Source organism: Eschscholzia californica, unplaced genomic scaffold (assembly GCF_041429995.1).
Source record: "Eschscholzia californica isolate CP2 unplaced genomic scaffold, dmEscCali1.0.p SCAF_2, whole genome shotgun sequence".
Taxonomy (NCBI): Eukaryota; Viridiplantae; Streptophyta; class Magnoliopsida; order Ranunculales; family Papaveraceae; genus Eschscholzia; species Eschscholzia californica.
Window position 1 is genome coordinate 13,737,646 of NW_028238309.1, and position 26,720 is coordinate 13,764,365.

General features: G+C 36.4%; 2 protein-coding genes across 4 annotated transcripts; one reads left to right on the top strand and one right to left on the bottom strand.

Moving 5' to 3' along the window:
* The first annotated feature begins 421 nt into the window (after nucleotides 1-421).
* On the top strand, nucleotides 422-2,373 carry LOC147556378 (uncharacterized). Its single transcript, XM_086663129.1, has 7 exons — nucleotides 422-583; nucleotides 684-779; nucleotides 1,023-1,110; nucleotides 1,277-1,340; nucleotides 1,467-1,533; nucleotides 1,626-1,715; nucleotides 2,011-2,373. The coding sequence occupies exons 1-7, from the start codon at nucleotides 473-475 to the stop codon at nucleotides 2,056-2,058; spliced, it is 564 nt and encodes a 187-aa protein (XP_086519255.1). The 5' UTR covers nucleotides 422-472; the 3' UTR covers nucleotides 2,059-2,373.
* An 8,088-nt stretch (nucleotides 2,374-10,461) lies between these two features.
* On the bottom strand, nucleotides 10,462-26,699 carry LOC147556379 (tryptophan synthase alpha chain, chloroplastic-like). Of its 3 annotated transcripts, XM_086664270.1 has the most exons (9): nucleotides 26,514-26,699; nucleotides 26,018-26,164; nucleotides 25,868-25,933; nucleotides 21,068-21,182; nucleotides 20,816-20,892; nucleotides 15,467-15,535; nucleotides 12,180-12,931; nucleotides 11,556-11,958; nucleotides 10,462-11,310 (listed from the first exon to the last, which is right to left on the bottom strand). In XM_086664270.1, exons 1-6 carry the CDS (start codon nucleotides 26,697-26,699, stop codon nucleotides 15,521-15,523), a joined length of 606 nt encoding a protein of 201 aa, XP_086520396.1. In that variant the 3' UTR covers nucleotides 10,462-11,310; nucleotides 11,556-11,958; nucleotides 12,180-12,931; nucleotides 15,467-15,520. The 3 variants fall into 3 exon arrangements, with proteins under 3 accessions (XP_086520396.1, XP_086520392.1, XP_086520395.1); XM_086664269.1 differs by lacking the exons at nucleotides 10,462-11,310; nucleotides 11,556-11,958; nucleotides 12,180-12,931; nucleotides 15,467-15,535 and having other exon boundaries at nucleotides 20,677-20,892; XM_086664266.1 differs by lacking the exons at nucleotides 15,467-15,535; nucleotides 20,816-20,892; nucleotides 21,068-21,182; ... (1 more) ...; nucleotides 26,018-26,164; nucleotides 26,514-26,699 and adding an exon at nucleotides 13,445-14,297.
* Between the last annotated feature and the right edge of the window lie 21 nt (nucleotides 26,700-26,720).

A 26,720-nucleotide genomic window follows, 5' to 3' on the forward strand; every position in this document is an offset into this window, starting at 1 on the left:
AGTGACTGGCTAATGGACAACTCACTGGTTTTGTCTTGTCCATATTGAACCTTTCTAGAACCTTCTCAATGTATCTTTCTTGTGATAGCCAAAGTTTTCCAGCTTTTCTATCACGAGAAATATGCATGCCAAGAATTTATTTTGCTGGACCCAAGTCTTTCATATCGAAATACTTGTTTAGTTCCTTCTTTAACCTGCTAATTTTATTAGCATCCTGACCAACAATCAACATATCATCAACATAAAGCAGAAGTATAATCAAATCTCCATCAAGAAATTTATGAACGAAAACACAATGATCTGAAGCTGTCTTGTGATACCCTTGATCCTTCATGAATGATTCAAACTTTTTGTACCACTGTCTTGGTGCTTGTTTTAGCCCATATAAACTCTTCTCTAACTTACAAACCAAGTGTTGGAACGAATACAATTGTTGGTTCTCCTTGTGAAATTCTATCTTGAAGAAGGTTCAATGTTCTTTCTAAGCTTAATTGAGCATACATTGAGGTTACCTCCTAATCTCCTCAGGCTTCCACTTCCAGAAGCAATAAAGGGAGAGCTTGAGACTTTGTTTTTGGATAAAGTAAGAACTATTTATTTGATTGTTATTCTTAGAATTATATTGTCTTATTGATTGATCGGATTTTGCAATGTTTAATGAACAATTAATTATGTCAATGAAGGTTATTCCAAATTTGGGGCTATGCATCTCTGTCTACGACATTAGATCCATTAAAGGTGGTTTCATCTTTGCTGGAGATGGTGGTTCGACTTACACGGTATCTTAAATATGCTTTAGATAAATATGATGTTATACTTAACTTTTTAATGAACTCTTATATTATCGATGTCTATTTATTTGACAATCGAAGATTATTAGGACTTCTTCAAATTACAATATTTATGGTTGGGATGGATATCTAGAAAGATGAGAGTTGTTTTTAGTGTCATAGCTTATCAAAGTCTATGGTATTGCAAGTTTTATCATGTTTTTGGTATAAGAATTCACTTTTTTTTTGCAGGTAAATTTTCGGTTAATCATGTTTCGTCCTTTCGTAGGAGAGGTTCTTTCTGGGAAGGTTCAAGGATCAGATGCTAATGGTTTAAGATGTATGTTGCTGACTATTTTTCCGCATTCTTGTGAACTATATGAAACTTTAATGGCCATATGAACTCTGAAATAAGTGTGAATATCTTATTATCTCTTTTATGTGATTGTGATTCTTAATGAGTTGATGTTGCGATAATTTAGACCTAGTTTCATAATCTTTGGCAGTGTCTCTCGGTTTCTTTAAAGACATTTTCGTACCTATTCATCTTCTGCCAAGCCCAAATAAGTTGTAAGGATTCTCACCTAGTACTGCATGAGATTTCATCGGAAAACTTACTCTAGAAATTGTTTAACATTGCTTATAATTCCCCTTATTTGAACACTATCTATCTACTTGTTCTTATTGAAAACGCAGTGAAGATGGTAGATGGAAATGGCAATATCAGGAAGACGTAGAACTTATTGTAGAACACGATGAAGAGGTATGACCCTTTTCTAAGAATCTTAGGGAATTGACAATACTTGTATAATCCTCTGTTTCTAGCTACAATGACATTTCTCTGTCGAAATGCAGATTCGATTTAAGATTGACAACATTTCATATCCTCCCGTTCCGATCGAACAAAAGCCAGATGAAAAGGCATTTGCTCCCATGGTGATTAATGTAAGTTTCTGCATCATTAAGCTCTAACTTTTAAGTTAACATTTCCTAAGCACAATTCACATTACCCATGGAGGAATTTCACTACATTTCGCATTGACTTCGCTTCCTTGACTTTGTATCGACTTCTCGTTATTAAAACCGTTATCTGAAACTTGTTACTCGATTTTGCGTCAGCTTAAGAAATTCCCTTGTACCGTTGTGAAATATGAACTTCGCTACATTGTTCTTTGCACTGAGTATTTCAAAGAGCTTTCTCTCTCTCTCTAACTGTGTTCCTTTGTGATGGGTTTTGGAGGCGATGATTGATTTTGATGGTTTGGGTCCACTTTCTTGGTGGATCTAGTGCAGAGGAAAGAGTTTTTTTTTAGTATTATACGATGATAATCTCTCTTTCTGTCTCTTTCCTGATCTTATCGTAGTTGTACAAATCTCAGCATGTTGCTGCTACAAATTCTCGGTGATATCTTCATTGTAGGTCCAGTTCAGTAGGCAGGCGTTGTTCATTTGCACTCATCAAGATCCGAAAACTACCCGTAGTTGTATTTTATGCAAGTATAGTTCTTTAGGGTTTTTCATGGTATTCAATATAACAGCAAAATAGATAGTCTAAGTAAATGAAACACATTTTAGAATTCAATTGATAGATTGGATTGCAATACTGTTTTGAGAGATCTCTTGATATAAGAGTTATGACCAACCTTCAACAAAAAAAAAAAAAAAAAAACTATGACCAAAAATACAAATTTGTGACTTCGAGCCATCTTTTGATTTTGACATCTATAGCTTATTAAGAAGAAATTTTAATGTTTCTTTTAGGATATTGACAATACTTTGGTGTAGAACAATAAGGACTAACCCAGGCTACAGCCATGTGGCTCCGCCCCTGAGTATGACTATTCTGGGTTTTGTTTTATAATCTGTTGCCAAAATGAGTGAATGGCCCAAAAAGTGGGGTACCATTACGGGTAAGGGCCACACCAAAATAAAAATAAGTTGCAGGTCCAATTCATTAATAAGTGGGCTGCCCAATAAAAAAGTACAAAAGAGAATGTGCCATTTATTTTGAAGTACCCCTAATACCCTTCTTTCTCTCTCTAAATGAAAAGTTTCCTCATCTTTCTCTCTTAGAAAATTTCTGAAGCTTTTTCTTTTTCTCTCTCTAAAATAGTTATCTGCTTCTCACTCTCTCTCTCTCTCTCTTCGATCTCTTTCTTTCCTACAAATTTCAACCTCCCACTTTAATCTTTTTCTCTCACACAATATAAATAAAGAAGTCTACTCCAGATTCATTTAGGCTTGGAAGTATGGTGAAGAGTCAGATTGTTTTTTTTATTTTTGGTTTACAAGGAAGAACCGGATTGTTGGGTTCAGGAAGCAACAAATCTGGATTTTTTATTTAACAGAGATTTATGGCTTTTGGAGAAATTCATATCTGGGTTTACAAGGAAGAACTAGATTGTTGGGTTCAGGAAGCAACAAATCTGAAAATTTTTTTTGACAGAGATTAATGGCTTTTGGAGAAATCTGATCTGAAGTTATCCTTCTGCTTTTACTGTTTTCGAGGAATTTCATTACCAAGTTTTCGAGGAAATGTAATGTACATTCCTCAGTTCCCAGCACATTTTATCGTTCCCAATCAGTTCCCACGTTTCCTTGTTATGTGGAAGTTTACTGTACATGTTTTAGTTTCTTTCGTCTTATATTTCTATCATTTTTCTTATTTTGTGAATGTTGCAACATGAAAGTTTCCTTCGAATATTGTTGAATGAAAAATCTAGTACGAAAGATCGGAAGTATCTAATACTTTTATAAAGAAAAAAATATCTTGATCTGTTCTATGGAAGGAAAGTTCAGAAAGAGAACATATAAAAGTCTTTGGTGGCGTCTAAATTTGATACATTATAACAACCAGATTTACGTGCGTTTTTAGATTTTTGTTTACTGAAAATTCATTAAAAAATCTTTATAAAAATCTTCCAACATATAAAGCAAGAATGTTTGATAGAAGGAAAGTAGTTAAGATTAGAGAGAGAAGATATGCTTAAAAAAGAAAAATATGGAAAGAGAAAAATCTGGAGAGGAAATATGAAAAAGGAATCAAATTTTAGATAGAGCTAAAATAGGAAAAATCCGGAGAGAAATTTCAAATTAGAAAAGAAAGAATAATATTTGAGAGAAGAAACGTATACCACATTCTATTATATACAGTACGTAAAACAATTCCCGGTATATAAGAAAATTCCCAGTACAAAAAGTGTTTAGTACACAACCAAATGACTGGTACATAAAACAATTCCGGGTACACAAGAAAATTCCCAGTACAAAAGTGTCTCGTACATAACTAAATGGCTAGTACATAGAATAATTCCCGGTACACAAGAAAATTCCCAGTACAAAAGTGTCTAGTACATAACCAAATGGCCAGCACATAAAACAATTTCCGGTACAAAAGTGTCTAGTACAAAACCAAATGGCCAGTACATAAAACAATTCCCGATACACAAGAAAATTCTCAGTACAAAAGTGTCTAGCAATAACTAAATGTCTAGTACATAAAACAATCCACGGTACACAAGAAAATACCCACTACAAAAGTGTCTAGAATATAACCAAATGGCTAGTACATAAAACAATTCCCGGTACACAAGAAAATTCTCGGGACATAAGTGTCTAGCACATAACCAAATAAGTGCCTAGCACATAACCAAATAGTTAATAAATAAAATAATTTCCGGTACATAAGAAAATTCCCAGTACAAAAGTGTCTAGTACAATGGCTAGTATATAAAACAATTCCCAGTACACAAGAAAATTCTCAGTACAAAGGTGTAGCACATAACCAAATGGCTAGTACATAAAATAATTCCCAATACATAAGAAAATTCCAAGTACAAATCTGTCTCGTACATAACCAAATGGCTAGTACATAAAACAATTTCCGATACACAAGGAAATTTCTGGTACAAAAGAAAATTCTCAGTATTAAAGTGTCCAGTACACAAAAAAATGTACAATACAAAACCTATTGTTTTTAAAAAATGTACAATACAGAAAATCTAAACAAATGCCCAAAATATAAGGAGAAAAATGATAAAGAGGAAAATAAAATCTCGATATAAATCTCAAACTTGAAAATGAAATCCATCCAAAAAAACTTTAAGATTTACCAAAAAAAACTAGGGGGAAGAGAGATAAATTTACCGTAAATTAATGAGAGAAATTAGGGGAAGAGATGAATCTAGAGAAAAAATTCTGGAGAGATAAAGTAGTTATAGAAAGAGAGAAATAAAATAATTAGAGAGAAAAAAAATTATTTAGGAGAAAAAAAATCTGAAGAGATAAAGTAGTTATAGATAATTTAGGAGAGAGAAATAAAGTTGAGAAGAGATAAGGGAAAGAAATGACACATGTCATGTTGGAATTAAAGGAACGTGGGAGAGTATGGGATTGGGTGAATGGCATTTCTTGTAATTTCATGAAAAATGAGGTCTTAATTGACACACAAAACTCCCTCCTGACACGCTGGACCTGCTCCCTATTTTCTCTGTGCAGTGGAGCGGGTCCCTATTTCGTCATATTTCGTCCAAGGGATTGGGCCTTTTGCCCAACCCCTCTAATCTGTTTAATCATGTAATAATAGTGAATAAATTAAGAATTGATTAAAACAATAGAATTATTATTATTATAATTATCTTGTTGGTTTTGTGGTTAATGAAGTTTTTTATGATCAATATATTCGATTAAAGGTCGCATTTGTACCGTACATTACCGCTGGCGATCCTGATTTATCGACACCAGTGGAAGCGTTGAAAGTGCTTGATTCATGTGGATCAGATATTATTGAATTGGGTATACCATACTCAAATCCTTTGGCAGATGGTCCAGTTATTCAGGTTTGAATTACCTGATTTGTTTCTTCTGCTATTCTTTTCCTTTTACTAATCTTTACTCAGTAGTTTTTGTTCATCATTTTGTAGGCGGCTGCAACTCGAGCTTTAGCAAAAGGAACCAATTTTGATTCGATTCTCTCCATGCTAAAAGGGGTACGCCTTCCTACTTTTGCCTCCCCTATCTCTTTCTAACAAACACTGTCAAGTTTCATCACCATAAACTGCTGATATACTCATAGTAGATATTAGGTTCGACATTGGACACTTAGAGGTGTGAGAATAGCCCATGGGCCCAATTTGTTTCCTGTTCATCGGAGCTCATTAGAGCTTACGGGACACCTGATGCCCGAAGATGGGCAGCACCCCCTCCTATCTAAAATTAGTAGGCTGCGCTCAGATGATGAAGTGCATCAAAAGCCTGACCGAGCCCGAAAACGAGAGAGCCGATGGTGGAGGCTCAACCAACAGAGGCTAGGGAGCAGAAAAAGAAAACTACTTTAAATTACAAATGTAATTTAAAAGCAGTTTTTAAGGTGGCGCGGGAATCAATGATGGACATTACTGACGAGCAAAAGAAGATGATGTTTGCTTCCCCATTCGGGGCCTTCTTTAAGGCACTGACCAGTGGGAGTTTCCGAAAAGAGAATGTGATGGAGAAGCCTAACAAAGCCATATTTGATCTGCTCAACTGCTTCGACAAACAGAGCCAAGCCTTCAACATCGGAGGGAAGATGATTGAGTTCACTTCCGGAGATGTTTCTTTGCTGTTGGGAGTCCCCATGGAAGGACAGGTATATGAAGCATTCCCAACCAATGTCACCCTAGATGCCACAAAGGACCAGTTTCTGAGCAAGTATTTCAGAGACAGTATTGTAGAGGGAAAGTCTGCATCTTTTGGCGGCCCCAGCATCGAAAGGGCTTTGAGTGTGGCTGCAAGAACAAAGGCTCCTGCCATTGAGTTCTTGAAACTCTGGATTATGCACATGGCAGCCACGTTCCTGTTTGCTTCAGCTGCCGGCTCCTCGGTTGTCGGGAGTTTTTATCACAATCTCCAAATGGAGAGAATGATAAATAGAGTTTCATGGCCGAGAGCTATTCACTCCTTCATGATGGAGAGAATTAACAAGCACTCGGAAGACCCGAGCAAAGCTTCAGGCTGTTTGACTCTGCTTCCCGTAAGTAGTCCTGATCATGAACTCAAATGTTTCATAATTTCTTATAATGATACAAGTCAAATTAGTTTGTTCTGACATTATCTAATATGTCTCATCATTATTTGGGGGACTTATACAATGCTGAAACATTTTGCAGAATGTTTGGGAATCTTATAATATGTTTTTTCATTCCTTGGGATGATACAGAAAAACACTTCTGACCTATCTGTGTTTAATTTATTTGCAGTTTTGGTATTGCATGCATACTAGGATCCATGAAGACCTGGTAGAGGAAGTAGGGGTAAGTCCTAGAATAACACGATGGATGATCGAGTCATTCTTCCTTACAGGACTGGAAGCAGAATTGGATAGCATTGAAGAGGAGCAAGTAATGTATTTTAACATTTACTATAATGTTTCTGTGATTTGAATAAATGTTATAACATAATTGATGTTTGAGTGACATTGTTTGGAATGTTGGAGCATATTCGTGAATGTTTAAACATTCAATTAGATGTATGCATATTTTGAGAAGTGTGGAGATAATAACCATATGTATCCATCCTTGTAGGTGAAGGTGGAGTTGGTGTCGGAGACTGTTGAAGAGGAAGATTTGTTAAAGTACACTGAGAGGGTGGTGGTGGAGATGAATGATGAGGAAGTTGAAAAATTGAAGGAGGAAGTTGAGAGGTTGAGAGAAGAGAATGAGTTGGTTAAGAGAGAGAGAGAGAAGTATTAAGAGAGGAATTGGAGAGGATGAAGAAAGAGAGAGAAGAGAAGAATGATGTTTTAGAATTTGATTTTGGTTTCGGAGGGGAGGTGGATGTTCGAGAGGAGGTGATTGGTGGAGAGGAGGTGGAGGGTGGGCAGGACGTACAAGGTGGACAGGAGGTGGAGGGTCGCCAAGAGGTAGAGAGTGGAGATGGTGGAGAAAATGCAGTAGAGCAGGAAGTAGCACAAAAAAATCCCGAACAAGTAAATGTAGAAGCCCGCAACAAACAAGAAAATAATGTCGAAGCCCAAACTGGAGAAGCGGAAATAGACAACAAGGGTAAGAAGGCAATTTCTGATGAGTTTGTAAAGGGTCAATCTTCAGGGGATGTGCAAAACCAGGAGCAGACAGAGAGCCAAGTAGCTGGGTCAAGTGAGTAAATGCTCACGCAATTTTTTACTTCTGTTGAAATTCTTGTCTTTGCTTGAAAAGAAGTTAAAAATGTTGAAGCAAAAACCAGAATGCTTCAACATTTAACATAATGTTTTTAATGCAGTCTACATGGATAAAAGAAAAGAATATTGTTTTTTTAGATTTAAGTTGGTTTTATTTCTAGTTTTTTTTTAAACAACGTAGTAACTTGTGTGGAATCATTATATCTTCTCTGAAATTCTTACTTACTTGTCAGATGATTGGTATGAACATAAAATCGTTACAAGTTTTTTGATAAACGGTAAGTAAAAGAGTTCTATCGTACTCCCACGATGTCTTTTACCACGAACGACAGTAGAGTGGTCGGCTAAGTAATAAATAAGAAACAAACAAGTGTTCTTCTCCACATAAATACGTAAAATGTTAGAACATCCGTGATAATGTTTATATATATTGATCAAGAATTGGAGAATTATTTATGTTAAGATTTGCTTTTCTATCGAATGTTGACTAGTTAAACGTGTGGTGGTGGGAACAGGTGAAAAGCAATTTCCAAGTTTTTTGAATGTAGGTGAAAATGAGATGGAAGAAGTTGACTTTCAGCTGACTTGGCCTTCAGCTTTCTTTTCAGAGGTTTGTGAGGTGGCAAAAGAATATGAAAACTATGAGATCGTGGAGAATGAAAGTTCTTCTGAAGACGATTTTGTAGATAAGCCAAAGGTTGAAATGGCTGAAGTTGTTGAAAAGAAAGAGAAAAACAAATCAAACTCTTTGGTTAAGAGGGTTAAAACTCAGCCACGAACCCGAACTATGACCGAGAAAGCAAAGCAACTCGAGAAAAAAAAAACAATTAATGTAGAAGACATTGTAGAGTTGGGAGCCGGAAGGTCAGAATAGGAGAAAGGTCAGAAGCTTGGAAACTAGAGAAAAAGCCCAGTCTGGAAAAATGTGAAGGAACAAGAAAAGGGTCTGTTGGAAGAATTCCTCAGGAATAGTGACAAAAGGTACGAGTAGGTTACTGTAATGTTGATGCACTGACACTAATGTTTGAAATGTCCCAGCATTCCTTGAAATGTCCTAACATTAGAAAAGGTGACACTGTTTATTCCAAATTTTGCAGTACGAAGGTCTGGTTTAGTGACGGGATTAACGACATCTGTGGGAAGCAGCTCGATATGTTAATGATGAATCTCGAATGCGATTCACAAATAATTAACTGGGCGAGTTCCTTCCTCACTAATCACCAGAAATTGAAAGAAAAAAGTGTGCTATGCCTCCCATCCGAAATCTATGTAAGTTAAGTGATTAGGATGTTTTCCTATCATCTTTTATATGAGTGAACATTTTGATAACTTTGTGTTTGTGGTACAGACAATGATAAAGGCTGAGGTAAACCAAGCTTCCATCGAACAAATGCTCAATCGTACGTTGAGTAATAATGCTGGGAAACCGGAAATATTATTTGTGTGTGCACCCATCTGTCAACCAACAACGGGAGACACCGCAAGGGGGGGGCGCACTGGACACTCTTGATATATAATGTATTTCTCCATCGGTGGACCCATTATGATTCGATGTCATTTGATAAGAAGATGGCCAAGGAGTGTTTCGAAAATGCCAGGGAGTATGCGGCATATGTGGAGGATGTAATGGAAGAAGTGGGATTCACAATGTTTGGAACCCAACAAAAATATGCAGATGTTCTTGGGGAGCCAGAATTCCCTACACAGGGAGAAAAGTAAGTGTTTTCACTCTTTATTTGTTCCAACATTATGATGAATGCTTTAATTGGTTTGAAATTGTTCCAACATTCCGCGAAATGTTATTTCAAAAACCTTTCATGTTTTCAGACAATTGATAAAAAGTCACGTAATTATTAGTAATGTAGTCTCATTTCACATTATGTTTCAGTATTGTCTGTGACTGTGGAAACATTATTTGTTATGCTTTAACATTTCTTTTGTGGCGTGAACAGCCCGGATTGCGGTCTCTTTGTAATTTTGAAAATTGAAGAGCTGGTGGAAGACTGCATGACAACAGAACCCAAAGAGCGTACACAAAACCCAGATTGGGTTTCCCTGGCACAAAGGAAGAGGGCTAAGCTCACCCACAACATATTGAAGGAGAATACGATATCTTGTAGGATGGCCCGAGCTTGAAAGTGTGGTTGCCCCCACAGATGTTTTTTTTGTAAAAGATCTTTTAATAAAAAATGAAGTAGTTTTTCAGGTAACGGGTTATGTTCATATCACTAAACCCGAAACGACTTCATTCTTGATTAGATTACAAACAAATATGGTTTGTAAATTATTTTGGGATGTTAAGTACTTACAATGATTTGGAATGGGATATTTTATGTGGAAACAATATGAAGTAAATTTGAATATATTGTTATTTTTCTTCTGAAACATATGTGACATGCATTGACGACAAAGAGTTTGTTTCAGGAAAGAACATACACAGAAATGTTAGAACATTCCTCCAAATGTTTGGGAAATATTTAATAATGTTCATTCATTAATCAGAATGTCCTCGAAAAACTTCATAATGTTGACACATTGTAAATAATAGCTAGCCATGTAAGGATTCATTCACTGAACATTTAGTAGAATGTAAGGATTCATTCACTAGACAAAAAAATATGTACTAAGACATTTAAGTCGATTTACTAAGACCAAAAGATTTTACTAATACATTCAACACAATGTACAAACAGTCTCTTACATGTTAAGGCATATTGTTGAATGTTAAAGCATTTAGTAAAATGTGAACTACAGTTGAGCTCGACATGTCGCACTGATGTGATAAGCGGGTTGGTTGCACCTGCGACATATTCTTTTTCTCCTCGTAACATCTCCGGAACTCTGCAACCGTGTTGTCCGTGGTCTGTCGGGTGCCCTTTTAAGTAGTGGAGGAAGAGTCTTGGTTAATGGATCAAAAGTATAGGGTTCGTCAAAATTTAGAACGGGGTAAACACAATGTTGGTATGTGTTTCTGTAAGCCTCCACCGTCCAGACGGGATCATAAAAACATATACTATCACCACGAGTCTTGTTGATGCATAGCATTGCATGTTGACACGGAAGCGAATCTACTTGGCAACGCCGACAAGAGCATGTGAGAGTACCAAGATTTACGGAATGGCGTGGAGTCGAATATACTTCATAAATAAGTGGGGCCGCCTCAACGTATCTCCAAGTCTCCGCAACTTTGTATTTCGCTTGCTGTTCCAAGTTAATGGATGAGCAAAGAAATGTATTCCATCCAATAGCGGCGTCTCTATGCTTTCTCATCTTGTTCATATTCTTCTGTCTTATGGTATCCAACAATGCTGTAATAGGAGGACGCGGGCTTTCTTTACCATGTTGTTGAAGCTCTCAGACACTTGAGAAGTGATGGCGCCATACCTGTAAGAAAACATTATAACGAATGTCACAACATTTAAAGGAATGCTTATAATAAATCGTGTCGTGTTAGAACAGTTCACTAAATGTGGTAACATGTAGCAGAATGACGGAACACTATAAAGAATGCCCTTCCATAACAGAAGATATGATTAAATGTGAAAAAATAACTGAGTAAACTTAAAGTGTGTCGATAACAGGGTTAATGGTGTTTCAACATTTCAACTGAAAAAGAGTAAACAAAATACCTATCCCCTGGGAAAAAAGAATCTGCCCATGATTCCGGATTAAGGGATTGGAAAAACCTCTCCACATTGGTTCCACCCATCTCAACCATTTGTTCAATGGTTGCGTGATACTCACTCTCGGGTAATGCCCGTGCCGCCGTAAACATAAGACTCTGAAAATAACGTGATTGGCGCGCCCCGTTCCGTATTCTCAAGTTCAGATTACATCGTAAGTGCCAAGCACAGAATGAGTGATGAGCGGTGGAAAAAACATTCTTCACGCCTTTTAGAATTCCAGCATGTCTATCCGAAATAAAGGTGTAACGTTTTATCGAATCCACCACTAATTTCAAATTTTGCAGAAACCAATCCCAATTATGATCATTCTCAATGTCCACAACTGCGTAAGCAATGGGGAAAAGACCTAACAAAAAAAGAAAGAAATACAAAATTAGTTATGTTGATGCATAAATCAATATTGCATTAGCATTTGCAGAAATGTCTACACATAATTGACGAATGAAAATTGACATATATAAATGATGCAACATCGCACCGTTTGCCGCTATATTTTTGATAAACCACTTGTGAAGTGTTAGCAGGAACATTAGAATGTTAACGTAAGATGTGAAAATGAAAACATACCGTCGTTTCCGTCCTTGGTAACCGCAGCTAAAATGCAACCATTAAAACGAGTTTTTGCGAATGTTCCATCAATATAGATCACAGGGCGACAGTGTTGAAACCCAAGGATAGATGCGTGAAGGGCAATAAAAACTCGAACAAATCTGTTGGAAGTGGGTTCGATTTGCAAATCAATTCTGCTATTGGGATTAGTAGTCGCCAAAGCATCTACGTACCACTTCAACTTTGCATAGGAATCACCACCCTCCTGCCCAAATACTTTGTCCATCGCAACCTTCTTACCACCGTAAGAAAAGTAATAGCTCAACTCAACACCGTAATCATCTTGAAACTTTTCTTTAACTTCAGTCGTACTCCAATTTGGGTGTTTTTTGATGTCTTGATCAATTAGGCTGCCAACAAGTTTACTAGACAACTTGGGATCCGCAGGTTTGAGAACAACATCGGAACAATCGTGTTTCGGTTCGTACTCTTTCAACAGAAACACAGATTTACATCCCAATGGTGCAACCGCGTGGACTCTCCAATTACATCCGGGTTTAGAGCAAACGGCAGTCACACGACCTGGTTCATTCTTGATATATTTGTAGTTGTTCTTTGTCGCAATGGTATATCGACCAAGAGCGTGTCGAAAAGCTTTGACACCACCGGGAAATATCTGCCCAATCTCAGTAAATATGTCGCCCCATGATTCACATACTAACTTCTTATCATTGTTTTGAGATGTAGAAAGTGACCTATCAGTTTCCATACTGCAAAATTGAATAAAATGTTATGAAAATATCGTCAAATGTCTTAACAGGTTGTTTAATGTATGAACATCTAGTGTAATGTCGGGCCACCAAACATAATGTACCGACATGCGTGGGAATGTTAAATTAACAGGGAGAATGTTTTACAATTATATGAAATGTGTGAGTTTATGTGAAAATGATGGATAACATTTTGTTGAATGTTTCGAATATGTGGTATAATCAGGTGGTCCAAGAAGCAATGTCTGATCATTCTATCAAATGTTGGTCAAAGTGATAATTTCATAGCTATGAAACAAATGTGTTAACACATGATAAAGTACTGTTAACATGTAACAAAATGTTCATAAATTTCAGTAAGTGTTAACACAATCTTTAAAGTTGTACCAAAAACCAAAATAATGTACGAACATCGAAAGAACTGTACGGACACTTCAGAAACTAAGCATTAGACAAGAAGGATGAACAAATGCATATAATCTCATAAAAAAGAGTTTCATCATCAACAGTTACCTGGATTTATAGGAGAAGAAGATGGTGATTCGAACAAGTTGACGGCTGAAGCAGAGTCTAGAAACGAACAAGTTGATGGCCGGAGAAGATGACTCGATATGATGAATGAAGAAGAGGGTTTGTGTCTCGGTTTGTGTCTGTAGGTGATGACTGAACGAAGATGATGAAAATATTAGAGAGAGAAAGGTAAAAACGAAGATGATGATTGAAGAGATGATGATTGTAGAGAGATGAAGGTGGAAAAGTTTGAATAGGGTTTGTGTTTCGGTTTAGGTAGAGAGATAAAGTGAAACAGATTTTGAAGAGAGAAAGTGAATCAGATTTTTGAGAGAGAAAGATATGATTTCTTAGGAGTTGTTGGATATATATAGGAGGGCAAAAGAGGGTTTAGAAGAAAATATTAGGTCTTAGAGATACGAGTTGTGCCCAGATTGAACATAGGGATGTGTATTTGGGTTTGATTTGAAAGATTAGTTGAATTTTGGGGTTTGGGTGGGTTAATAATCTCTATTAGGTTTTTTTTTGTATTTGGGCCCAAAATTTGGGCCTTTCATCAAAAAATTCTTCCGATATCCTTATGGCATGAGTAGGAAGAGGTTGATTTTGAAAATGAGAATTTGGGGCAAAGACAGGGGGGATTAAAAGATTTGGAATTTAATTTGGTCAAATTAGTTTTAGGGGCTTAGGGGTAGTTTACTTTATGGGTAGTTTACTTTATAGTTGTTTTTATCCAACTTAAGTATATAGAAGTTGGGGCCTCCAAAATCAAAAATTTGAGGTTCATATGTATTTAGAATAACTTTGGGGGCCTTTAAAATCTCTTCCCTAAAAAAAACCTCCAAGAAAAAAAAAATCGTATTCAGGGCTTTAAAAATTAGAAGTCCAAAGCGAGACTTTGCTCTTTTGGGCTAGGACCGACCCTAAATGCTAGGTTCACGTAATAAATTGACGAAAGGAACTACGGAGTGACGTGGAAAGGCTGTTTGAAATGTTGACTAGTTTTCAAAAAAAAGAAAAAAAAGAAATGTTGACTAAATCTGGGCCGTTCACATGAATGGCCCAGATTAAATGACAAAAAAACCTTCCCACGTCATTTCCATTTCTTTCTCCTCCATTCGGCACTTGAGAGAGAGAGAGTACCTGCATCATTCTTCTTCCTCATTTTCTTCTTCAATTTGGCCCAGATTAAATGTTTTCACAACTTTGTTTTGGTATTCACTTTTCTGATTTTCTCTTCTGCCCATTTTTATAGTCTCTCTTTTTTAATCTGGGTAACTCTTGTTTCTACCAGTTTCTATCTTCTTAGCTTTTCTCTAAAAAAACTTTGTAGGAAATCAATTTTGGGAACTATTTTAGTGAAATGTTATTTCTGAGAAGGATCTGTCTTTCCTTAGCTACCCAATTCCAATCTTGAAACATTCATGTGTTGTTTCAAGCTTGATTTCGAAATTTATCAGATTGTTATTAAGTCCTTTTGACATTCATTCCCATGAGTCCATGACATAGAAAATCAACTAAAAAATGTAATGACATTCACTCTCAAATATTTCTCTGCCATTTATTGTTCAATTATTTAGAGAGGTTTTCTCTCCCGTACCCTCTCTCTCTCTCTCTAAAGCCCTTCTCTATCTCTAAAGAGGAGAACAGTCTCAAGTGTCCAATTGGGGGAGAAAGAAATGAGAATGACGTGGGATGGGTTTTTTGTCATTTAATCTGGGCCATTCGTGTGAACGACCCGAATTTAGTCAACATTTCAAACAGCCTTTCCACGTCACTCCGTAATTCCTTTCGTCACTTTATTACGTGACCCTAGCATTTATGATTGGTTAAATTAGGAGGATAAGTTTTTTTCCTAGCTTATGCTATAGACCAAAAATCTTAAAATAATGTGGTCATGAAGAACAATACGTTCAGCCATGTAATTGGGATCTAAGTAAAGGTCACTAGCTTTTTTTTTTCGTTGAAGAAAAAGGTCAATAGTTTGAGGAGCAATGGAAAATCATAGAGGATGGGAGAAATTACCATCCAATAAACCTTCTTGCGCTTTTTCCCCTTTTTCTTCTTTCTACAGCACATTCAAGTGAATCCAACCTGCAATTCATGTGTTGAATCCAACAGATCTCACAATTAATTGAACCCCAAAGCTATTCCTCTTTGATTTAAAGCTAGCCTTAGAACTAACCCTATCCTTTTCAGTAGATTTAAAGGAAAAAGACAAACTTTAATCAACAACCTTTATCAATCAAGAGAAGACCAAGAAGAAGACACTATTTGCAGATCCACTTCTACAGTAGGGATAGCAGACTCGAGAAGAAATTCCTTAGCAGTCTACAGATCTCTTCAATCCAGGGAAGACACTCTTTTTAACTCTATTTTCGCACCTGAAATTCAATTTCTTGCGTGTTAATTTGGATGGGTCTCGGAGTCTCTTACACTATTTTGATTTGTTATTGTTGGTTTACTGGTTTATATTCCTCGATCTCTGCTATAGTATCTTCGGATTTATAGATTTGGGCTATTATAAGCTTGTTATTAGGTTTTTTTTTTTGTTAAGAGGTTCAAATAACATTACGAAATAAAAGTGTTATTACAATACATAGGAATTAAAAAGAAAGGTATTCTATGCCAAGTTTCCGATTTATTCTTCTTTCTCGCACGTTTCGCTAACTTGTCCGCTGGCAGATTGAATTTCCTGTTAATGTAGTTAAACTTCACCCTATTTATCCGGCTTTTGATTTCAAGGATTTTGTTGATGTGAACTCTAGATTGCCATTGTATCTCCCTTTTGGAATTCTGAAGATGTTTGATGATATTAATGTTATCGCTTTCAATGATGATGTCTTGGTAGTTATGTTCAGCTGCCCAGATGAGGCCATTGAGGATAGCGACAACTTCGCCTTCTTCACTATTCCTGTTCCTGGATATAGTTGTATGAGCTTCTATGAAATTTGCACCCGAGTCATGAATAATTAAACTCGTACCTGTAATTTCATTCATATTGATAAAGGATGCATCTACATTGATTTTCAACCAGGGACAATCTGGTGGGTTCCATCTAGTTTGTATGGGATTGGTTTTGTTACTGTGTAAAGACATTTTTTTGGGGAAATTATAAATCATTTTAATAATGTGGGTAAGATCAATGATTTCGTACTGAAAGCAATGATCACATCTAGTTTTCCATATTATCCATAGAATAGTGGATAGAAAGCTTGTTATTAGGTTGGTTTTACTGTTTCTCCCTTATGTTAGGCTTCCTTGAGTGTTGTTAATTAGTTTGCAGCAGTAATAGTAGTTCCCTTTTGGTTGAGGCAACTATAGATTCCCTTGGTTATAACATCTAGTTAGGCTTGTCTGGCTCATTTCTTTTGTCTCTGTTATTTCCCTTGGTAGGTGCATCTAGCTTAGGATTTGGGTTTTAGTATCTTTTGTTCTAGCATTTAATAGTGACTTCCCATGTTTTTTGATTTAGTTGTTTTGTGTTATTGGTACTTTCCATCACATGGTTTTAGTTTTTTGATTTTATTGCTTATAACATGGTAGAATTCTCTTATGTCTTTCCATATTTCTCCTGAGTCTGTTTTCTTAGCATTTTGTTGATAGTAATCCTGCTTTTTATAGTTAGTATTTCTTGTCTCCTAGGCCTTATTACTAGTAGTAGTCTTACCTTTGGTTATCTCTGTTTTTGTATATTTGCAGCACTTTTTAGCATGTTTACTCTGAACCTTACCATCCTTGCTTGGAATATCAGAGGATGTGGCAACTTCATCAATAGGAAGCATCAATAAAATAGCATAAGCCTGACATCATCTTCCTCGCTGAGACTAAATGCATTAACACTAACTTTAGAAAACTGCTCAACTTACATAACCATTACAACCACTATACGGTGGAGCCTTTACAAGGCTGGTGGGTTTGCTATCTTTTGGAACCAGGTTTGTTCTTTAGACATTTTGCATGTAGACTCTAATATGATCCATACTAGAGGCACCTACCCCCACAATAATCAAAAGTTCATCATTACGGGCTTCTATGGAAGCCCGTATAAACCCAACAAAATGAAACCTTGGGATGAAGTTAAGAATCATGTACCAGACCAGAACATTCCGTGGGTGCTTATAGGAGACCTCAATAGCATCCTTCACCCCACGGACAAGATGGGGGCACTGAGACCCTCCAGATCCATGCTACTGAAACTCTTAAAGCTATTAATGAGTTGGGCGTCCATGATATAGGTTACTCCGAGCCGCCTTACACTTGGTCCAACAAACAATTCAGTGCAAACTTAATACAAGAGCATCTTGCCCGAGCTTTGACTAACCATAAGTGGCTCACTGACTACTTGACTTCCCTTCTCTCCCATCTGTCGGGTGTCGGTTCAGATCACAAACCCACTCTTCTCATCACCAGAACAAAATGCAACCTCGGCCATAGGCCCTTCAAATTCATCAGAATCTGGATGTCTCAACCAGATTGTGGTCGGTTCATCAAATCTAACTGGCTCATCATTGAGGCCTAAAAACTCTTTTTTAAACATTGCAAGTAATCAGCTTCGTTAAGTAATTCTTGTAGTACTCAGTGAGCAGAAAATGAGTCTCTACTTGCAAAACATATATATACATAGGGCAACTACATGCTTGTAATTTTTATGGCCAGTGTTTCAAGAAAATAAGCGAAGTTTCCGGGGCAATAAGTTTTGGGTGGAAACAAATTTTTTTTGTTTCCTCCAAACATCACCCTTTCAATTTTTTATTCTTTCTTCTTCTCCTTTCACCTCAACCAAATTCGGGCGACTTCCACCATTAATACCAGCGACCTTCACCGGATTCCGGCGACCTCAACTAGTTATCTCTTCTTTCTTTTTTTTTGTTTCTTTTCTCTCTTTCCTTCTCTCTTAGCCTCTCTCCCTCTTATCCCATCTCCCTCTCACGAAAGTTCCGGCGAAGGGGATCTCGCTTCGCCCGAAACTCGTCTGGATCTGAAGGAACCAGATCCAGACGAAGGAAACCCCTTCGCCGGAACAACAAAAAAAAAGAGAGAGAGAGAGAAGAAAAGAAGGGAGAAGGGAAGGAGAGAGAAAGAGAGGTTGATAGAGGAGAAGAGAGAAATTCCGGCCGGCTAACTTTTTTCCGGCAACTTGAGGGAGAGGGAGTGTTTGGTTTGAGATTTTTTAGGTTTGCACCTTCTTACCCGGAAACATTTCCGCTTTCCCCAAAACAGTGGCCATTTTTATCTATGGGGATGCTAGACCATCGTTATAATTACTTTTTTACAATTTTGGTAAATAAAAAATTTCTGTAAAAAAATAATTAAAATTGAATGAAATTTTGGTTGAGAGGAAATTTCAAAACAAAAATCTTGGTATGTCAAAAATCTAAATTTTAAATCAAAGTCAGCTTATTTTATTGTCTTGATTGCAAAAATCATTTGTTTCCTTCTGTGGTTGTTGATTGTCGTTAATATTGATTTTACTGTCCTTTAATATAAAATCAAATATGGCATATTCTCTCTTATTCCTTTGATATTCCTTCTTATATCAACGGTTAGATCTTCAAATCTGATATAGTTGTTGGATTCCTGAGACTTTGTTATCAAAATCTAGACTGTCCATGTCGAATGTCTACATTATGTCACATAATAACAAGACTTCCAACACTATATGAAAGGGTCCTCCCTTTTGGTTTATACATAGAAAAAATCTACTACTTTATCTCTTATTTCTTTTACATAGTTCTCTTCTCAAGTTTTACTTCTTTTCGTACATTGTCAAGATCTTACAGATTAGAGACAAAGAATGTTATTGAATTTCTGATTGACTGTTGAATTCTAGAGGCAAACGTCCAATTAACTGCACAACATTTCTAAGAAGAGAGCAGGGGTGAATTCTGTCTTAAGGACAACATGTTGAACACGTGCCTCAGTCGATTTTTTCATTTTTCACTTCTCTGTGGTTGCAGGAATTTTTTTTCACGACATTAGACTTCTCTGTCTTCTACAAAATAGATAAGTTGTCTAATTTTTCATTCAAGTTTACATAAAACAGATAGAGAAAATTATTTTCAGTAGTATATAACTAACAATCTTAAGATAAATTTTTTTTTTCAATTCTATTCGGTTTCAATTTCTCTTCTCTGTTTTCATCAAAAGAAACCCAATTTTACTTACTTACCAAGTTGCTTATTTGTTTAATATGGACTACAAAATGAGTTTTGAGAAATCAGATTCTTTTTTTCTTTTGATCAAACTGAGAAGAGAAAATAAAACAGAATAGAATTGAAGAATAAACTTTTGTCTTAAGATTGTTAGATATATACTACTAAAAATAATTTTCTCTATCTGTGTTTATATAAACTTGGATGAAAAATTAGACAACTTATCTATTTTGTGGAAGACAGAGAAGTCTAATATCCTGAAAAAAAACCTACAACCACAGGGATGTGAAAGATGAAGAAATTGACTGAAGCATTTATTCAACACGTGGTATATAAGTCAAAATTCGCCCCAGCTCTCCTCTTAGAAATGATATGCAGTTAATTGGACGACTGCCTCTAGGATTCAACAGTCAATCAAAAGTTCAGTAACATTCCTTGTTTCTGATCTGTAAGATCTTGACAATGTATGAAAAAGAAAAGAACTAAAACTTGACAAGAAAAACGTGTATAAAAGAAAAGAGATAAAGTGGTAGATTTTTTTTTTGTATAAACCATAAGGGAGGACCCCTTTATATAGCGTTGGAAGTCCAGTTATTATGTGACACAATGTCGACATTCTACATGGACGGTCTAGATTTTGACAACAAAATCTCAGAAATCCGACGACCATATTAGATTTGAAACCTCTGATGTAACGTTTGAAGTATGAAGAAATATCAAAAAAATAAAAGAGAATATGTCATATTTGATTTCGTATTAAATGACAATAAATTCAATATTAATGACAAATCAACCAGAGAAGGAAACAAATGATATTTGAAATCAAGACAATAATATAAGTTGACTTTCATTTAAAATTTGATATTGAATTTTGGATAGATCAAGATTTTTGTTTCGAAATTTCCTTCCATAATTTTCAACCAAAATTTCATTCAATTGTAATTATTTTTTAAGAAATATTTTATTTACAAAAATTGTTAAAAATTAATTATGACGGTTAGATCTATAATTAGGTCAACTAGATAAAAAAAACTCAAGAACAGGAAATCCAAAACCAGGCATGACAAATAAACTAGACAGTTTTTTGTTTTCGTAATCTAGCATTTACTTACTACTTAATATCTTAACTCGCAACAAGTTAAGATCCTTTAATTGTTATTAGAGTGGTAGGCACAAATCTATACGAAAATGGGAGTGAAAAAAATGAGAGGTAACATACTAGTTCAATGTTGTTCTTCGAAGCTTCTTTCCTCAAAATTTCAGTCTCTTCAAGGGGCACATCTGGAACAACAAGACCTGAAAGTATACCATCGAGAAAGAGCAATACTTAAAACTAATTATGAATCACTTCCCAACTAAAACGAGTAAAACCAACGTTAACAGATACGATGATAGACTAAGAGATAAAACCAATGGTGTCAGTATTTGGACTTGAATTTTTAAAGGGAAGAGATCAAGTTTTTAGCATTACCATGTACACCAGCATCTCTTATTGTAACCATGAAATTTTCAACTCCACGTTTTAGTACCGGGTTGTAATATGTAAACAATGCAAGTGGAAGTGGACAAGATAATTGAGGCACCACCTGTTTATTCAACAATTAAAGGCCTTGTATTAGCATTTTATGGGACAAATTACAAAGTCTAAACAGTATACAACGTGTCTAATATGTTTACAAAATATGTGTCCACGTCAGGGGCGGAAAAGCCGATTGGCTCCACAGTGGTACTTTGTAGACTGGTTAGCCTACTATTGGTTCTCTTTAGTGATAGTCGACTAGGTTAAACATTTCGGGCATACATAAGTAGTCCAGGTTACTCTGCCCATTAAAGTAGCATTCAACAACTGGCCTTCGTCAGTACAAATTTTAGGTTCCACATCTACTGTGTGATTGTGTCTATGGGCAGGAATAGGACAACTCTAATGATCTAAAGCTAACTTCGGCGAGTGCAAACCTAATCATGTTGCGCCTGAAATGAATGAGCGCAAATTTAACGATCCTGTGGCTGAATGGGCGAAAACCTAATGATTACGCTAACAGCTTAAATGCTTAATGGTGCATGCTAGGATAGTGGTAGCTAATTGGGTGGGACAAGTTTCTCCACCAGGTACTTTTCGGGCTCGGTCAGGCTTTTGATGCACTTCATCATCTGAGCGCAGCCTATTAATTTTAGATAGGAGGGGGTGCTGCCCATCTTCGGGCATCAGGTGTCCCGTAAGCTCTAATGAGCTCCGATGAACAGGAAACAAATTGAGCCCATGGGCTATTCTCACACCTCTAAGTGTCCAATGTCGAACCTAATATCTACTATGAGTATATCTAGGGGTGTGCAAAAATATACCGAACCAATCAAACCAAACCGATCCAAACCGGTCCAGTCGGTTTTCTAACCAAACCAAACAACGAGTGGTTTGGTATGGTTGTAGATTTTCAAAAACCAACTGGTTTGGTTCGGTAAATGGATGTAATTTTTAGGAACCATTAAAACCAAACCGAACCAGTTACGTTCAATTAATATTTATAATTGTATATTTACATATTTTTTCTAAAATATATTATTATATCTCCATAATTTCATACAAATACAACAAAACCACTACAATATAATGTTACTAGCTAGTATTATATTAAAACAATTCGGTCGGTGGCCTGAATGTAACATCCCATGTTTTCGGTTAAAGAAATAAATGACTACGGTTAGAAGAGGGGCTATTTGGCAATTAAAAAAGGTCAAATTGAGGGTCGGATGGTAATTAATGGAGGTTGAATTAGTTGGTATATATATGGAGGGACGTATTTATGAAGTACATGTAAAGGAAGGACTTAAAAGAAATTAAATAATCAACCATCTCATGGAACGACATGTGGCATCCCATTTGCCTTAAAGTGAATCCAAACCGGTTTCTTCCTTTGACCGTGCATGGAGTGGGATGATGTGTTGGTTGGAGAATTAATTTAATTTTCTTTAAATCTTTATGTGGACCCCACTTCACATATTTCATTTAAAACTCAAATTGAGGTTTTCTTTTAATCCATTGTAGAACAGAACCAGAGCAATGAAATAGCCGACTAGTTAATCTAATGGATTTTGGATCTTGTTGGTTCGATTTCTTCGCGGTAAATGGTCGGAATTCAACAAAACTTGTTCCAGGTAATTCTATTCGACTTGCTCTACATATCTATCCGTTCGGAATTTTCTATTTCGTCCATATTTGGTGGTTATTTGATGGTTATTTCGATAACTGTATAGTTGGGTCTAATATCTTTTGGGTTCGTAATTTAGAGCTATTTGGGATAGTTATAGTTATATTTCTTCGAATGGTTTGTGTTCAGAAACATGTTTAGAAGATTGTAGACTATTTTGGGGTGTTCATGTATAGACGGGTTGCTGCCGAATTATTTTACGGCTCAAATTTGATATTTAGATCAGTTTATATAATGAATTGGAATAGAGATGGTTACCCAAACTTTGCCATTAACATAAATGGATAGGTTGAGTTATGGATTCGTAACATTAGGTTCATTTTATGATTTGGTAGTTCAAGATTCATAATATTTGGTTCGTTATAAAATTTGTCAGCTTATGAGATATCGGAAATGTAAAATAGAGTTTGTGGGAAGTTGGTTGGTTGATTTGTTTGTATTTCAGTTATTCGATGGGACTTCTCAGTGATCTCTTTAGTGCCGATAGGACATTTCTAGTATAGCTTCATTCATTTTATGCATTCTTGCTCTGCAAGAGGACTTTTGACAGTTATATGACTGTCAAATGACCGTTTTGTCCTTTCATATTCCAGTTGGACTAATGTACTGCAATAGGGAGCTCGAGGAGAAGTGGATCTTAGTCAGGAGCACCATTGGAAGCGAAGAAGAGGTAGGATCCTACGAATCTTACTTGGAGCACGGGTATTCCCCGTTTCACCATTATATATATATATATAGTCATTTTCTTCTTTTTATAGTTCTCTAGTTCAATTTATGATATGGTATGATATGTATATATGTGGTGTACTCTATGTTATGGATGTTTCTCTTTTCAAAACAAATTGGTTTTTCTGAAAAATAATCACATGGAGGCGGAATCGCTTGATCTGTGTGATCGTTTTGTGTGAATTGTAAACACGTGGTGGCGGAATCGCTTGAGCTGCGTGTATAACATGGAGGCGGAATCGCTTGATCTGTGTTACGTGTAATGGTTGTTTGACCACGGGCATTGGTTGGTCCCCTTGTTTATTTTATGTTATGGATTAGCCATGAATTATGTCAAGGGTTACACTCGGTGCGTGGCCAGCCGTTTGGTAACGACCATTCTAGTTTACCCGGAATGGGGTCCGGAGAGGATGGGAGTTGGGGTATTCCGACCCTTGGAGTGATTAGGGGACTGACCCAATGCCATGCTTGTTTATTTATTCTGCTAAACCACTGGTGTGTGTGGTTTGAATTCTGTTGTGATTGATACTTACAATGTTTTCACCGAAATGAGAGAGGGTGTTTACCCGAGTTTTCTTAATAAGAAAATACTAATTCCCTGAAAGTGGACACTTGTAAAAGTTTGGCTTTAAACAGGGTTTACCCTACCTTGAGACATGAGAACGCTCTTCTCCTTTGGGTTGATGGGACCTTTAGGAGGGCTCTGTTCTTGTAGCTTTGGGAGCCTATCAGATCATTTAATACTATTATAGGTTCATGCATATGTTTGGGTATTCTTCGAATGGTCAATGAGTTACCTTGCGAGGAAGCGTCAGATCTGGCCGGAGATAGGACGCGCCTCAAGATGAGATAATTGTATCGCCGTGGGTATATGGCTCTGCTACACGACGATGCTCTTATAGTCGTCTGGGTAAGTCATGACATATTCTAAGCGTATCATTGTTTGGGTGAGATTTACTATTCGATGCGTATTGAGATCACAAGCCAGCCCGATGGGCGATGATGACGAAGGGAGAGTTACGGAAGCTCTTACCGGGGTATTACGTGGATCCATGTGTACACTGCAGTAGTCAAACGTTCGATAAGGCGCCGCCTGCCTACGCACTAACAAAGGCCGAACGGTTCTTCCTAGCCGAATAGTAGGTGACCCCGACTGAGGGCGTATTCAGTCGTGATCTTGGTAAGCTAGAAGAATTATCTTGCTATATTTCTTTGCTTCGTGTGCATATTGATATCTCTGTATATATCTGTATATATGTAACACTTATAACTATTGATATATTAAAATGTTGATGTGTGTGGTGAGGGTAGGATGTCTAGGTATCCTACTGAGCTGACCTTCGGGTTATCTCATTCCTATTTGTTGTTGTTCAGTTGCAGGTACTGGTGACCCGGAGTGACATAGTTTACTTCGACGGCTCACATTATGTAAGATTATAATTTCTATTATATTTTCAACATAATCACAACGTTAATATTATATGTATCATCTAGAATAGTTAGGATCGTTCTCTCACTCGTTTGCGATTGTACACATGTAAATAGTATGCACATTATCACTTTTTATTTGATTCTATTGTTATTTAGAAGTTTGTGAGATATGTATGAATGTTTGACAGGTTTTCAGGTTTGATATGTTCAATTTATAGAGGAGACTCTGTCCAAATTCAGTCTTTTCTGTGAACTATTCATAAACATTAATTCAAGTTGTTTTTCTCTTTATGAAAACTATTTTGGGTTACATATTTTCTGAGCATATTTTCAAAAGGTTTAAACTATATATGATTTTCCGCTGTGTTTGTTTTTGATTTGTAACCCGTGATGAGAGTTTTGGCTTGGGTTTATATTTGAAACTGGTTTGCGTTAGTATTAGACCGAGTTTCTTTTATAAACTGCCGGGCAAACCGTGATTCGGAACACGGGGCGTCACACTGAACATGTCTTTAATGTTTCAAACGTTTTTCGACGTATTATGTTAGTTTGATTGTTTCTCCAGATTTTTAAAGAGTGTTTTCTTGATTTTATACGTCAGTGTATGAAGAAAGTAACTCGATATTCGCCAATTTTCATGGAGAACAAATTGTTTTATGAATGGTTTGGTATCCAGTAGTATCCAAACCGCTTATGATGGTTTGGTTAGTAACCGAACCAAACCATGAGCGGTTTGGTAATGGTTTGAAAAATCACTAACCAAACCATGAGCGGTTTGGTAACGGATGATGCCAAATTACCGGATACCGAACCAACGAACACCCCTAAGTATATCAACAGTTTATGGTGATGAAACTTGACAGTGTTTGTTAGAAAGAGATAGGGGAGGCAAAAGTAGGAAGGCGTACCCCTTTTAGCATGGAGAGAATCGAATCAAAATTGGTTCCTTTTGCTAAAGCTCGAGTTGCAGCCGCCTACAAAATGATGAACAAAAACTACTGAGTAAAGATTAGTAAAAGGAAAAGAATAGCAAAAGAAACAAATCAGGTAATTCAAACCTGAATAACTGGACCATCTGCCAAAGGATCTGAGTATGGTATACCCAATTCAATAATATCTGATCCACATGAATCAAGCACTTTCAACGCTTCCGCAGTTGTCGATAAATCAGGATCGCCAGCGGTAATATACGGTACAAATGCGACCTTTAATCGAATATATTGATCATAAGAAACTTGATTAACCACAAAACCAACAAGATAATTATAATAATAATAATAATTATATTGTTTTGATCAATTCTTAATTTATTCATTATTATTACATGATTAAAGAGATTATAAAACAAAACCCAGAATAGTCATACTTAACCCTAGAATCCTCATTAAGAAGAATAATTAGAAGTCAACCACATTGAATTCCATAAGAACTTGAAATGCTAAAACCCCAAATAAACCCGTTAAAAAGGTCAAATGGGAAGAGAAGATATAAAGACTCAAATTTCATGATACCTCAGAAAAATTAAAACAATCAGAAGATGAAACAAAAACTTACTTTGCCTTGTTTTTTCAATCTAGTGAAGGTTTCAGAGAGTCCAACAGCAGGGGCAATGCTCAGAGAAGCCATTGGAGTGAATGATTTGGTAGAAAGGGTAGATGATTTTTGGGTGGAGAGGTGAAGAAAATTGGTTTGAGATTTCTTGGGTTGGAGAAAGATTGTTGTTTTCAGAGCAATCGCCATTTTGTCTCAGTTGAAAAGCTT

Bases quoted from the DNA above. Each gene is read 5' to 3' on its own strand.
- LOC147556378 (XM_086663129.1), top strand. From the start codon at position 473: ATGTTCTTTCTAAGCTTAATTGAGCATACATTGAGGTTACCTCCTAAT. The intron at 584-683 runs GTAAGAACTATT...ATGTCAATGAAG, and splicing joins AGACTTTGTTTTTGGATAAA to GTTATTCCAAATTTGGGGCT. The intron at 1,111-1,276 runs GTATGTTGCTGA...AATCTTTGGCAG, and splicing joins AGATGCTAATGGTTTAAGAT to TGTCTCTCGGTTTCTTTAAA.
- LOC147556379 (XM_086664266.1), bottom strand. From the start codon at position 12,930: ATGGAAACTGATAGGTCACTTTCTACATCTCAAAACAATGATAAGAAG. The intron at 11,959-12,179 runs GTATGTTTTCAT...TTTTTTTGTTAG, and splicing joins TACCAAGGACGGAAACGACG to GTCTTTTCCCCATTGCTTAC. The intron at 11,311-11,555 runs GTATTTTGTTTA...GTTTTCTTACAG, and splicing joins TCTTTTTTCCCAGGGGATAG to GTATGGCGCCATCACTTCTC.